The sequence below is a fragment of the Anoplopoma fimbria genome, chromosome 21 (assembly GCF_027596085.1).
Source record: "Anoplopoma fimbria isolate UVic2021 breed Golden Eagle Sablefish chromosome 21, Afim_UVic_2022, whole genome shotgun sequence".
NCBI lineage: Eukaryota > Metazoa > Chordata > Actinopteri > Perciformes > Anoplopomatidae > Anoplopoma > Anoplopoma fimbria.
Window position 1 is genome coordinate 4,633,589 of NC_072469.1, and position 13,747 is coordinate 4,647,335.

Sequence of the window (13,747 nt, forward strand, 5' to 3'; positions counted from 1 at the left end):
TTTTAATCTTAAAAGCTGAGCACTTCCCCCCATTTTGGCTTTTAGATCAAAATCAGATGAGCTAGTCGGACAGCTGATAGCTGCTCCAGGCTCTGACAGATACACGCTGGCTAATGCGTCTTCAATAAGTCTCATGACTCTCCGTAAAATCGGTTGCTTTGCTGAATTAACCGCCCAGTCCTCAATTAGCAGCTTGTTAACCTTAGCTGACCTAAACAAAATACGAAACAACATCTTTCAAACTGTCTTTTTATGAAAAACTTAATTCTATGACCTTCACCTTCATAATCTCAGACATGCCGTTTCTCAGCCATGACGGCACCAGATGGGGGGGTTGCATACCATCACTTCCTGACCGCTTTCAACCTGTCTGTCATCCCCCCCCACTTCCCACACACAAACACACACCCCACACACACACACACACACACACACACACACACACACACACACACACACACACACACACACACACACACACACACACACACACACACACACACACACACACACTCATCAGCATTGCATAGCTTAATGTCACTGATTCCCATAACTGCAGTCTTGTGACACACCAGTCTGGTATTACTGCATTACTCACAGCCTCTCTCTCTCTCTCTCTCACACACACACACACACACACACACACACACACACACACACACACACACACGAACACCGTCGGTTGGGACTTCACAGGCCCATTGTCCGGCTCCCTGACAGTTAATGAGAGCTGTGACATTCAGTCAGCACAAATGAAGCCGGGCTGCGCGGCGGACCAGCTGACAACAGACTGACTTCTTCATCGGCGCTGTCGAAATGTGAGCGCTGCTCTTTGCCCTTCTCTTGCAGTACTTTTTCTACTTCCCCCATGGTACAGTGAACAAGATACTTCCTCCTTCTCATTACCACAAAAGCACACTGTTTTACTATGTGTACCAGGAGCCGAATCTGCACTCACACACCTACATGTCTAATTTACTGTGAGCCAGCGACAGACTGGAAGGATGTTGGGAGTTTCTCCCTGACTGTCCCCATCACCAGACGACACGTGGATTAGAGCTAATTATTGTTCAGTCTATAAAATGTAAGAAAAATGGTGCGAATTGAATGTGCATGCTCCCAGAGCTCAATGTGACATCTTCAAATATCTTCTTTTGTCCAATCAGTCATCAATGTATTTAGTTTTATATCATAGAAGACAAACAAAATCAGCATGTATTTACATTTGAGCTGCTGTAACGACGTGTTTTTTGGTAATTTTGCTTGATTGTCCAAATAACTGCTTATCATTTTATCTCTGATTTGTACAGCAAATAATTTAGTATAAATATCTTAATTGGTCTAGGATTTTGGATTTACATTAAAAGTCTCTGCATTGTCTGGATTAATAGAAAACACTCATGTGTTTACCCAAAGCGTTAACAGCCTTATGTTTCTGTATCCTCTCACTCTTTAGCAGTAAGGGGGGTGCCGTCACAGCGTTAGCATAACACGTTTAATCTGATAAGTCAGTTTTGTTTACCCAAAATAGAAAAAGTTAATTTAGAGGGGAGAGAAAAAGGAAGTCATGAGATGTGAGGAAATAACAAATCTACCACACATTTTGAGAATGATTGTTGCTATTGCTGCCATTTTAGGATAGACTACCAACCAATGGAGCCTTGCAATGTACGAACCATAATTCTTAAAGTTCACAAATTGTAAGAAAAAGAAAGATTTTCATGTCTTTTTATATCATAAAGCAGGTCTAAGTGCGATATAAATACTGTGAAAGCATCGCTCAATCCAGGGAGAAACACACACATTCAGAACTCAGCTGTCACATTCTATGTAAAATATCGACAATTTTAAACCATTAACATTTTAAATGTGTCCCAGCTTATTGTCGTCTGCAGTGTATGTGACTGACATCAGCTGACAGGAATGGAGCAAGGACCCAAGCTGTTGCCTGGCGACGCAATTCCGTTGAACCGGGCTAAAGCCGGGCTCAGACTATAGGGGTTTTAAAATCCTAACAGATTTGCTCTAATCTCAAACATGCACACACAACAAGATTTTGAAGAATACCGGCGCAGCACACATTAAAGGATGTTGTTAAGATTATTACCCCCTCACCTGATCTCATGTGAACAAAACAGAGAATGACGTGGTGCTACGACGTTCTGTAGTAATAATTTGCGTTAAACAAGATTGGAGGGGATATTTTAGATTTTAGAGTTCAGTTTTAATGTCCGTCAAAAGTGCTAGGCTAGCTAACGTTAGCCTTAAGGGCTTGAACATGCAAAGACTCAATCTGTAAATACCTTAGATTAACAAGTAATCTGGACTGAACAGTGTTACCAGCTATACCTGAGCTAGATTTTGCCCTCCAATTGTTGGGAGGGGTGGATCAGAGTTAAATTGACCCAAAGCCCGGCTTAAAATGGATCATTTAAGAAGGGGTGTGATTACAGCAGTGTGAGAAATACAGGGGGTCTCGGGGGTCCGAAACCCCTTGATTTACCCTTCAAACCTGTTAAAGCCTCAATAGCAAACATATGGGGGGGTCAATTATTTGTCAATGGAAATTTGTCACTAAAATTGTCTTTTAAAAGCTTACAAAGGACCAGCAGCTTTCATTAATCAAACTGCAAAACATTTATTCACAAATATGAATAGTAAGAGCGATGGACGATTTTGCACAAAATTGATGGAGACGGGACCCCCCAATTGACACCAGGTATTTTGCACACTGGAATACAGGTTTATTCAGACAGAGAGTATGAGAAAAATGTTGTGTTTAAAGCATCTTAACATGTTCTAGTAGAAACCCAAAAGACAAGTATGAATCTGAAATTAGGCTTGATATGTCTGCTTTAAAAGACCCAGAATACTGTATGCTTGCTGGCGGGTCAAACAGCTTCTGAAACCTCCTCCCCACAGACATTTTTCAGAATTGCGGGGGCTGCGTTCAACAATTTCTGAAAACAGCAAATCCCACATTCACACCCACTTCAGGCAGTGCAATCTTGTCTAATCTGACCACAAACTGAACCTTAACATAACTTTCTCTCTTTGTCTGATATAAACTCTCAAACTTTGCAACAAAAAAAAAAAAGAAGCATGAAAAGTCGCCAAACTCCCACACGTGATCGAGAGTTTCATAGCAAACACATACTGCAGTGACACACTGGAAACCGCATGTTTACTCTGCTGCTATTTATGGAGCGCTTCTTGCGGGTTTATGTAGCGACGGAGAACGAGGAGAGAGAATGCATTGTGACAACTCACCCTGACAAAGTTATCCGGAAAGAGGCCCCTGCGTCCGCCCAGCTCGCCCTCCCACCATCCTCCATCGTCCCGCCGTATGTTCACGATGATGTCGCCCACCGTCAGGCTCAACTCATCGTCCTGCTGAGCCTCATAGTCGAACTCCACCACGGCCTCCACTGGGTGACGGAGAGGATGAGGGAGAGACGGTAAGGGTGTTAACAATAAACCACAATAATAAAGGTCAAAACAGCACAGGTGTCACATTGTTCTATATTTATCCTCTGGTACAGTGGTTGTTGTTTATTGATTCAAAACTGAAAGTGAAAGACAAACACCGCACAGCTGAACACACACAATCCTACAACAACAACAAATAATGTAATTTACTCTGACCTGAAACACTGCAGAGTTGAAGTAAACTGTATATAATTGCTTTTTGTTGCAGCTCTGATTCTGATGAGTCTTTCATTTCCAAGTCACAAATACACACAAACAAATATAGGCAAGAAAAACCCATGAGGGGGAGTTGGAATTACCTGTGCTGTCAAAAGTGGAATGGTAAATTCAGCATAATGGACATTTCCACTGCAGTAATTCCTTCAGTACAATACATAGTCACTGTAGACTCGTCACTCTGCTGCTCAGAGTTTCTCTTTTCTTTACTCACTAATTAAAAGTTTCCCCGTGAAGTGAAGGTTATGTTTTCACTCAGTGTTTCACACAGAAATTGTTTTTCTGTCTTCATAAATTCTCCTCTCAAGAAAGAATGACTGACGGGATCATCCAAGTAAATCATCTGACGTTTTTTAAAAGCGACAAATTCCAGGAAACCGCTGTTCCTGTCCAGCTGACTGTCAACATTGGTTTATTTTAACCATGACCACGATTGTCCCATGTCCTTTACCAACTGTTAATTATTGTAACCTATGACGACAAAGTTCCCCAAACATTAACAAAGCAGTAATTTAAAACCAAACCACGATGTTCCTCTAAACTTTACCAAGTATTTCTTGTGCTTAAACCTAACCAAACATTAATCATAATCCAACCGTGCTTTGTAATGCCTTTCAAAGGAACAGATAAATATATTTCTTCTATGTATTGTTCTAGATGGAGTGGACAGACCACATATTTTGCCTTGTAATTTGGTCTTGTTGCATAAAACACTTGCCAACCCTATTTTTTTAACCATAAAATCCTGCATACTTAACATTTGCGAACCTTCAGTCTTCTCTTTCCCTTGTATTTCGTATATAACATTAAACTGGCGGCATGACTGTGTATAGTTTTATGCATATCATGTGCAAGGGCCTCCTTGAGAGCGTGCACAATACAAGTGCATACGTGCACAGCCCTACATTTCGCTACTGGTGGTCAAAAACTCCACAGAATAGTATTAATAACTTTTCACTTTTCATAAGCTGTTCTTTCAATCGGCTTTTCAAGCTACTTCCTGCAGATAACTCGCATTAAAGGTCAAGTTTTTCTACTGTCATATGTTCCGGTGTGACAGGACAGTGATATTCTTAGGCTTCAGAAAGTCAATAGGATAAGAATAAAATGTAAATAAACATCTTGACATCTGTTCTAGTAGTGTAGTACTGATAATGATCATGACCAAAGGTGATAAATAGCATATAACAGTAACACGTTCGCTGCACAAGGCTGTAAACAAGGTAGATAGAAACGTAAATGTTTAGTCTGTCATGTCAAATCTAACAGGAAAGAGAGTTATCAGGCGCTTTATGAGCCGCTTGAAGTGCTTCAATGTAAAATATGGTAAAAAAAATGTCTCTAAACATCACGAATACAAACATTCTTAAGCACACAAAAACACCTCGTGACCGCTGGTGCAGCCACTAATGCTTGAATGTTCTGAATGTGTCATATCACTTAGCTTTCTTAACTCTAACCCTTTACACACTGACACACACACACACACACATACTGTATATTGGCCACTGTGTGTATAAACTGTGGACAGCTAAAGGGGGGAATAAAAGCGGGGGAGTTTCGGGGGTGGGGTAACCATGGGAACAACAGCATGAAAGGGGTAGCTATGACTCAGACACACTGGCTTCCTCCCCTCACTTACATATCTATAAAATACTCAAAAAGTTTTCTTTTTTACACAACAGGCAAACACCCAAAATTAGTACACTGGCCACAAGACCACACTTCTTATGAAAGCAGTTAATGTAGAAGTTAAAGTGGAAGGTTAGGGCGTCGCTGAGAGTTTACATTTACACAGGAACAGAGGAGGACTTCCGCTAGGCATCAACATCGAGCAGATGAAGAAGGTGACCGTGGTCCAAGTTGGCCTGGTGCACAAATGGGGAGGACATGATTCTGGCGTGAGATAACTAAGAGAGATTAGCCGCAGATGAGACAGCGACGTGGCACACATACCCTTTTCTTTTTCTCGCTCTGAGTTGTGAGGTTTATGGGGGAAGTGGCATTTTTTTAGTAAGGAGAAGTATGTGGAGTGAATTGATAGCTTGTGGCAGTCCTCTTGCAAGCCACATCACAGTGCGTCTGATTGGCAGAACGGGACAACACACCGCCGTCCACCCACCCGTCAACGTCAGTCAACAAGCACACACACCACTGAAGAAGACGACAGCTTGTGGCTCTGCACACAGAACGCACAGCGCCGAGTGCAAAGAAGGGTGCAAGTTAAAAGTGACACAAAGTTAACGCCAAATAGGCTCCAGTGTTGAGCTCGGCCTGGTGTGAAGCTTTGCAGGAAGAGCGAATCTGAGCCTTGGATATGATTTTCCTAAGCGAAAAAGCCTTCATTTTTTTATATGATTATGATGGTATGGATGCAAACCAGCAATGCACATTTTAAAGCAATGTAATGCACTGCAAAGCAATAAGAGAGTCAGAGCAAACTGTTACAAAAAAACACTAAAGCTGCATAAATTAATTGTTATTTTTCTCGATTTTTCTTTCCCATGAATGCACCAAAACCATCAATGAAACATTCATAAAAACATCTGTTACCAATGCATCCAAAGCCTGATATAGCTCCATCCATTATTTTGCAAAAAGATATTTAAAAACGCATCAGTGAGCCACACTGTTGCACTCATTACCACAAGCACACACGCCATTACCACTAGCACACACGCTGTAGTTTATTTTGTCTCAATCCCTCATGCACTGTCCTGCTGCTTTAAATAAACACTCGCCCGAGCACCAAATTCACAGCTGAAATTAGCCGGCGACAAATACATTATTTACTCCTGTTTGAGTAAAGCTTGCAAATATAAAAAGGGGGCCACTGCATTTACATCTGTTATAAACTTGCTCCCTCAGCAAAGGTCAGTGCACAAGCACCACATTGCATGTTGAGATCCAATCACAATGCGTGCAGAATCAAGATAACAAGAATGCTTATGCTTAACTAGCAGCAAAGTACCCATGAATGAAAAGCATGTTAATACCAGGTGTAAATGGAGTAACAGTGAGAACCCAACAGAGAATAGAGCAAGCAGCTCCAAGAAAGCTAATTAGCCTCTTTTAGCTCATTGTTGGGATTCTTTGGCCCACTCATTTAGCCACATAGTTCAGTCTCATTATCTATAATATCCTCTGAGGTATGTGTTATTCAGCACCGAGCAACCAGCTGAGGAATAAAAGTTACAGAGTCGGATTTTTCTCAGGAGTTGGTGGAGTCTGAAACGGAGCTAAAGGAGGTTGAAATATTGTACATTTATCAGACGGACACCAACAAGACTCCAAATCGATGGCTGCATTATGTATCTGCTAACAAGTGCATAACTAAATGAAATAGGCCTACGTTTGTATCAAACATGTGGAAGAAAATGTTTGGACCTCACAAGAACCTTAATGTTTAAGCTGTAATAGTTGTAAAAAGCAAAAACTAACTTAATGTTAGTTCACTCACGCAATTTCCCACCAACACATTCAATTGTAGCCTCACATCTAGATAAAGAGCTAGTTTCAAGTATGGTATACAGATAGACTATATATTAATTAAATCAAGTTTAATAAAGACTTAGTCTGCGCTAACTAATGTCAAACAAAAAATAGCTTCTGCTCTTTCGAAGGAAAATAAATGTCCCTTTATTTTGCATAGTAATCATCGTTTGAGTCATTTCTCAAACAGAAATGCCAAACATTTGCTGGTTCCAATTTCCCAAATATGATGAATTGCTGCTTTGTTTTATAGCATATATGGTGGTTCTTTATATATCTTTGTTTTTGAAAGAATAAGTAATTTAAGGACATTACTTTTGGCAAGTTGTGTGTTTTTTACGCCCTTTCGAAGACCAAATGATTAATCAATTAAACAAACGTAAGCTGAAGCTTAACATGCACACGCTTAAACACTGTGTGAAAGGCTTAAACTAACAGACTGGGAAGCCTTGAGAGGACAAAAGACCAAATATATAAAAGCCTGCAGACAAAACCAAACTCCCACTTAAGTGGTCAAGAAGCAAACTCACATTCAGGAACCGAGATGGACCTGTGGTGTCCTCTAAACAGCTGCAGTCAGTTTAGATAAGAGGAAACTACAAACACAAACACGCCGAGCTCCGCAAAGCCATGCTGACATTTCACAGGGTTCTGCAGCAGACCTGTGTTTAGCAGTGGGTTTGTTTCTGTGGCGTCGTTGATGATGTCAAGAGCAGCTGCGTGTTTTCTGTCAGTAAAACATTCACGCTGGACCGAAGCCCACCGGGAGACAAAGCCTCCCACTCCAACTGTGGATCAGATCACAGACTTCAGCAAATTCTCCCACATTGAAAAGGAGAATTCCAACTTCCCTCTGCTAAACTCATCGCTCTGTTGCATGCTACTTTGTAACAAAGTGTTTGAACTCCCTCAACCTGCATTGAATATTTCTAATTTCCCAGAACTCCTATTTCCAGGAATGCCCTTTAGACAACCTCCAGATAAGAACTTTGTGTATTCAACTTTGTTTTCAATGTTAGTGGAGAGAGACACAGCGGGAAAAGTGAAAATAAATATTTTTGTCACATTGTTTTTCAATTTGTGAATGTTCATTCTGAAACTTCACTTCAAAAACAAACATGTTGACCTGTAGAACTGTTAAATATTCAGTTCCGGTCGCAGTTTCAGGCAGAGTAAACATGAAAACTGCAGCAACAGCAGAATTGCAGAAAGCTACTGTTAGTAGGATGATCTGTCTTCATTTTGTACAAGCAATGAAAGAACCAAAACAACAAAACGGCTCCAATAATGTATCGTAAAGAAAACCGAAAACCTAAAACTGTTCAATCTAATGCAACCCAATACAACTTTTCTATTGCAGAGTATGATCCCTATAATGACTCATAAAGTCGTCGTGGTTTTGTTGTACTAGACTGCCTTATGTTCAAAGATTTATCTAAAACTTAGTCCGCCTCATGATTGTAAATGGGGAGGACAAAATACAATGCAGTCCAGCACAACAGCACCTTTAAGTCTGACCTCAGTAATGAAATATGATTGGATTAGCCCAAAAACACCAGAAAAAATGTTGTCATTGTACGTTTCTACAAACCGGGGACACGTTGAATGTGAGTTGTTGCATTTGATCAGAGCAAGTGATTCATTTCAACAAGTGACACGCAGAGCAATTTATTGAGCTTCCGTTATTGAAATACTTTGTATAATACTGTGTATAACAAGAAAGAAAGTCCACTCAGAGAGATTAGGGGAAAAATAACACCAATCTTTCACAGAGGAGATCGCTTTATGAAACATTAAACATTTGAACATCATGCTGTATTGAATTAGACTTGAAACTAGTGATTGAGACCATAAACTCATGTTTACAATATTAACTGAGGTACAACCAGACTTCCTTTTGCAACCTGTGGCGTCCCCTCCTGATGGACATTAGAAAGAATGCAAGTCTAACACCGTTTCTGCATTGGCTTTACTTTTGAGGCCACACAAGTTGACGCCTTGTTTCCACAAGCGTGATACGAGGCTGATATGAAACTTATTCATGGAACATGCATTTTTGATTCACAAATGTCCAAATTCAATGTACAATGGTTTGCAGAAACGTACAATGCCAACATTTCTTCTGGCGACTGTGTTGGATTGACACATTTCCAACAATGTCGCCCAAAACTGAACATTATAAAAAATATCTAATGGTAGAATCTAAGGCAGAGCTGTTATGTTTAGACTGTACAGGTGTACCTAATAAAGTGGCCACAGAGGGAATATCTTGAATTCTAGTTTAAAAACAATAAATAGAGGAGTGGGCAACTTATTCCTCTTGTACAAATGTCATCGATGGATTAACCCACCTTGGGAGCCCACATTGACACCACCCCCAACCACCTGAAACCATCCTTCTCTGCATTGCAGGAACTTTTAGATTCATAAAAGGATAAGATACCCTGCGAATGTAACATTTGAATATATAAAAACTGCTTTTAGACACAGGGCTTGTTTTTAGGTTGAGCAAAGGACCTGTTTAAAGGCCCTTGTAATTTCCATTTCCGCTGATACTCTAATTAGTGGTGCATATTACAGCCAATTTTGCAATTAATTAAGCAGCCACAGCAGCCACTCAGTGAATCTGCTCTGGGCCCACGGGGACATCGCCTGCTTTTCCCAGTTGGTCATCCAGCCTTGACGGTTGTTTATAACTGTGTGGTTTATATGTGTGTGTGTGTGTGTGTGTGTGTGTGTGTGTGTGTGTGTGTGTGTGTGTGTGTGTGTGTGTGTGTGTTTCCCTTGTGTCTTGCTGTGCATTGTTTGTTTAAATGCAGCAGAGACAGAGGTCCAACAGAAAGTATGCATTCAGAGGCAGACTTCATTCAATTGTAGAACATATGGAAAAAGTAGCATGACAAAAAAAAAAAGGGGGAGTAGTCCATCACCTCCAGCCCTGATAGGCTAACTTCAAAGCAATTAACAGATTAGTGCATGCACTTAATTGATTGATTAGTCGCCCACCAAAGCAGCTGCTTGGGTTGGGTGTCATGCATTGTGTGCAGCAGTGGGAAATGATGGCGAGGAGGATGAGAGGACTGTCATCATCAGGCCCGTTGTATCCACAAACAGTGTGCAGCCCACTGGGCACACAGACGCACAGAGTGAATGTAAACGTGTCAACATCTGCAACTCATCAATGTGACCCCGCTGATTTCCTGCAATCGCACCAGCGCTGCAACACCCACGCTCAGCTTCCTTAATCATGAATACAAAAAGGCAGAGAAACGACAAAAAAAAAAGCTTGACTATGCATGAGATGAGGTGAGGAGAGGAGAGGAGATGAAAGGAAAGAAAGAAGGAGGGAGAGAGAGAGAGAGAGAGAGAGAGAGAGAGAGAGAGGCTGAACCCTGTCTGTGCGCATCTGGACCGCGCCTGCCCCATCCAGATGCGCACAGACGCTCCGGGCTATTTGAGGGCATTCTCTGAATTAAAAGCCCGACAAAAGGCGCAGTCTCACCCATTGATGTGTCCCGGTGGTCCCGGTGGTCCCGGTGGACTCCTGCAGGCGGGTCGGTAACGGGGGAGAGGTGGTTGTTGTGAGGTTTGTGCCGGACCGAGACCCAACCTCCTGCTCGAGTAGCTCCGCTAAAGCAGCGCTGGAGCGGGAGGAGCGTCGGATGAAACCATTCCTCCCTCTTTCTCTCTCTCTCTCTCTCTCTCTCTCTCTCTCTCTCTCTCTCTCTCTCTCTCTCTCTCTCTCTCTCTCTCTATTTCTCTCTCTCTCTATTTATCTCTCTCTCTCTATGTCTCTCTCTCTCTCTCTATGTCTCTCTCTCTCTCTCTCTCTCTCTCTCTCTCTCTCTCTCTCTCTATTTCTCTCTCTCTCTCTCTCTCTCTCTCTCTCTCTCTCTCTCTCTCTCTCTCTCTCTCTCTATTTCTTCTCTCTATCTCTCTCTCTCTCTCTCTCTCTCTCTCTCTCTCTATTTCTCTCTCTCTATTTCTCTCTCTCTCTCTCTCTCTCTCTCTCTATTCTCTCTCTCTCTCTCTATCTCTCTCTATTTCTCTCTCTCTCTCTCTATTTCTCTCTCTCTCTCTCTCTCTATCTCTCTCTCTCTCTATTTCTCTCTCTCTCTCTCTTCTCTCTCTCTCTCTTCTCTCTCTCTCTCTTATTTCTCTCTCTCTCTCTATTTCTCTCTCTCTCTCTATTTCTCTCTCTCTCTATTTCTCTCTCTCTCTCTCTATTTCTCTCTCTCTCTTTCTCTCTTTCTCTCTCTCTCTCTCTCTCTATTTTCTCTCTCTCTCTCTCTCTCTCTTCTCTCTATTTCTCTCTCTCTATTTCTCTCTCTCTCTCTCTCTCTCTCTCTCTCTCTCTCTCTCTCTCTCTCTCTCTCTCTCTATTTCTCTCTCTCTCTCTCTCTCTCTCTCTCTCTCTCTCTCTCTCTCTCTCTCTCTCTCTCTCTTCTCTCTCTCTCTCTCTCTCTCTCTCTCTCTCTCTCTCTTGTTGCCTTCAGGTGAACCGCGTAAATTCCGGCTTCCCCAAATTTGCACACTGACCACAACAGAAGTTGGGAGCAAATGCGACGCAATTTGTTGCGCCATGCGTGAAGCACTCGGAGCAGATGGTGGTGACACAGTTATCCGCAGATCTCCACACTCAAAACATGCTGTTTTATAAGAGAAATTGTGATTTCACACAGCATGCTACAACATGGCCATTTATTTAGATCATTAGAAGATTTTATATGCAATTTTCAAACATGTTCCTCCTGAATACACAACAAAGTCTACTCTAAAGCCTACCTAATAAAAAAGTTGTTTCTGTTTCTCAACACTTCATTACTCAAACACATCCTCATTTATGTCACTAACTCTGAGACGGTTTTCTGTATTATGTAAAAATGTGGTTACTTGTTTTTGTCTTGACCCCACATGACTGTGCCTTGTAATTTGTTGTACATTTGTAGTACAAGTGTAGTAGAAACTTGAATTTAATCTTTAGTTTTAAAGGCATGGCGCTTAATTGGAATTAAGGTGCAACTAATAAATAATCTGCTGATTATTTTCAAGATTAATCAATTGTTTCTTTGTCTATAAAATGCCAAGAAAAAGTGCAACAATATCAATATCAATATCAACAATATCAATATAATAACACATATCTGCCTTAAAAATGACAAAAACATTCATTATATTATCAAAATAATTTGAGATACATTTTCTGTCAGTCGACTAATTGATTAATAGATTAATCATCCAATATAACAATAAATTAACTGGTTGGTACACGCATGTATAGAATGAGGAACCTACATGTATATGAAACAGGAAAACTGTAACTTTTTCCTAAAGAATTGTGTGAGTTATAGTGTCTCAAACATAGTGTTTTGTATGATAGAGTTTATTCTGCTATATTGTTAAAATGACTACAATAAACAAGTACATTCAGTATATTCTAACTTCTATGAGTTTCCCAGGGTTGTTCTTATGTGCTTCATTAAGATCATCAATATTTCCAATAGCATTTGAAGGTAGCATCCTTCTTAGCTCATAGCCTCGCACCTGTGTGGCCTAAATCTCGCGATATTAAAGTCTTTACATGCATTATACCCCAACATTTCACTGTAAGGGGATTCAAGCTCATATGGTGGACTCAAACTGATTATGGCATTTGGATAATCGGTGTAATTCAATATTTTCAGGTGGATCTCAGGAGAAGATGAAATCAACCGACACCCTATAAAACATATAATAAAGATACAAACACAACACACACACACACACACACACACACACACACACACACACACACACACCATGCTACACCCTGCAGTGATATTGCCCCCTCTCAATCTGACTACATGCACAGGAGAATGAATGTGCAGGCAGCAGCAGAACGATGCAGCGATAGTGAAGAGATGAGGAATTTAGATTATTCTTCACCATCAGCTGTCACTTGGGTGGAGTGCAGTGACAGAACAAGCTGCTGTGCTAACAACAATGAAGATCTGATATGATTAACTAAAGCAGAGTGTGGAAAAAAATGTCATAACCCCCCTCCCCGATTTTGTGAATGCATCTCATTTATCTGTGACGCACATGCCTGACCTTGAATGTGTATATGATTTTGTGGACTGCATTTTGATATCTACAGTCCATAAGATGACTCATTGTTTAATGTAAAAGAAAAAAAGCTCTCCTGTGGGTGTGAAAGTGTGTAAAAGCTGCAAATGTACCATCATATTCAGCATCATAGTACCAGCATCTTAAATTAGAGTCGTTTTCGGTTGCTTGTGTATCATTGTTGCACCATTCGGTTGCACATTGAGAGATACATCCTGTCACCAAACTGTCCCACAACAGCCAACAAATCTATTCACCAGCCAGGCTCCTGAGTAGTGAGCACAACAACCGGCTTTGAAATGTAAATGAAATGCCTGAAATGGAAAAGACTTGCTTTATATAAGGAGTGACAAACATTACCATCTGTGCTGCTGCTGCATGTGCAGCTTGCCTTAAGAGAGACAAATTGTTTCCTCATCCAGAGATGGAGGTTAATGTCTCCGGA

The 13,747-nt window shown here is 41.0% G+C and overlaps 1 protein-coding gene across 1 annotated transcript in view; it reads right to left on the bottom strand.

Annotated features, from left to right (window-relative positions):
- sh3kbp1 (SH3-domain kinase binding protein 1) overlaps positions 1-10,900 on the bottom strand; it is a 34,130-nt gene extending 23,230 nt beyond the window's left edge. Inside the window, exons 1-2 of the mRNA XM_054622977.1 lie at positions 10,700-10,900; positions 3,271-3,428 (exon numbers count right to left, since the gene is read on the bottom strand). Coding sequence (XP_054478952.1) covers positions 3,271-3,428; positions 10,700-10,703 — 162 coding nt within the window. The 5' untranslated portion in view covers positions 10,704-10,900. The remainder of the gene's footprint in view (positions 1-3,270; positions 3,429-10,699) is intronic.
- Between the last annotated feature and the right edge of the window lie 2,847 nt (positions 10,901-13,747).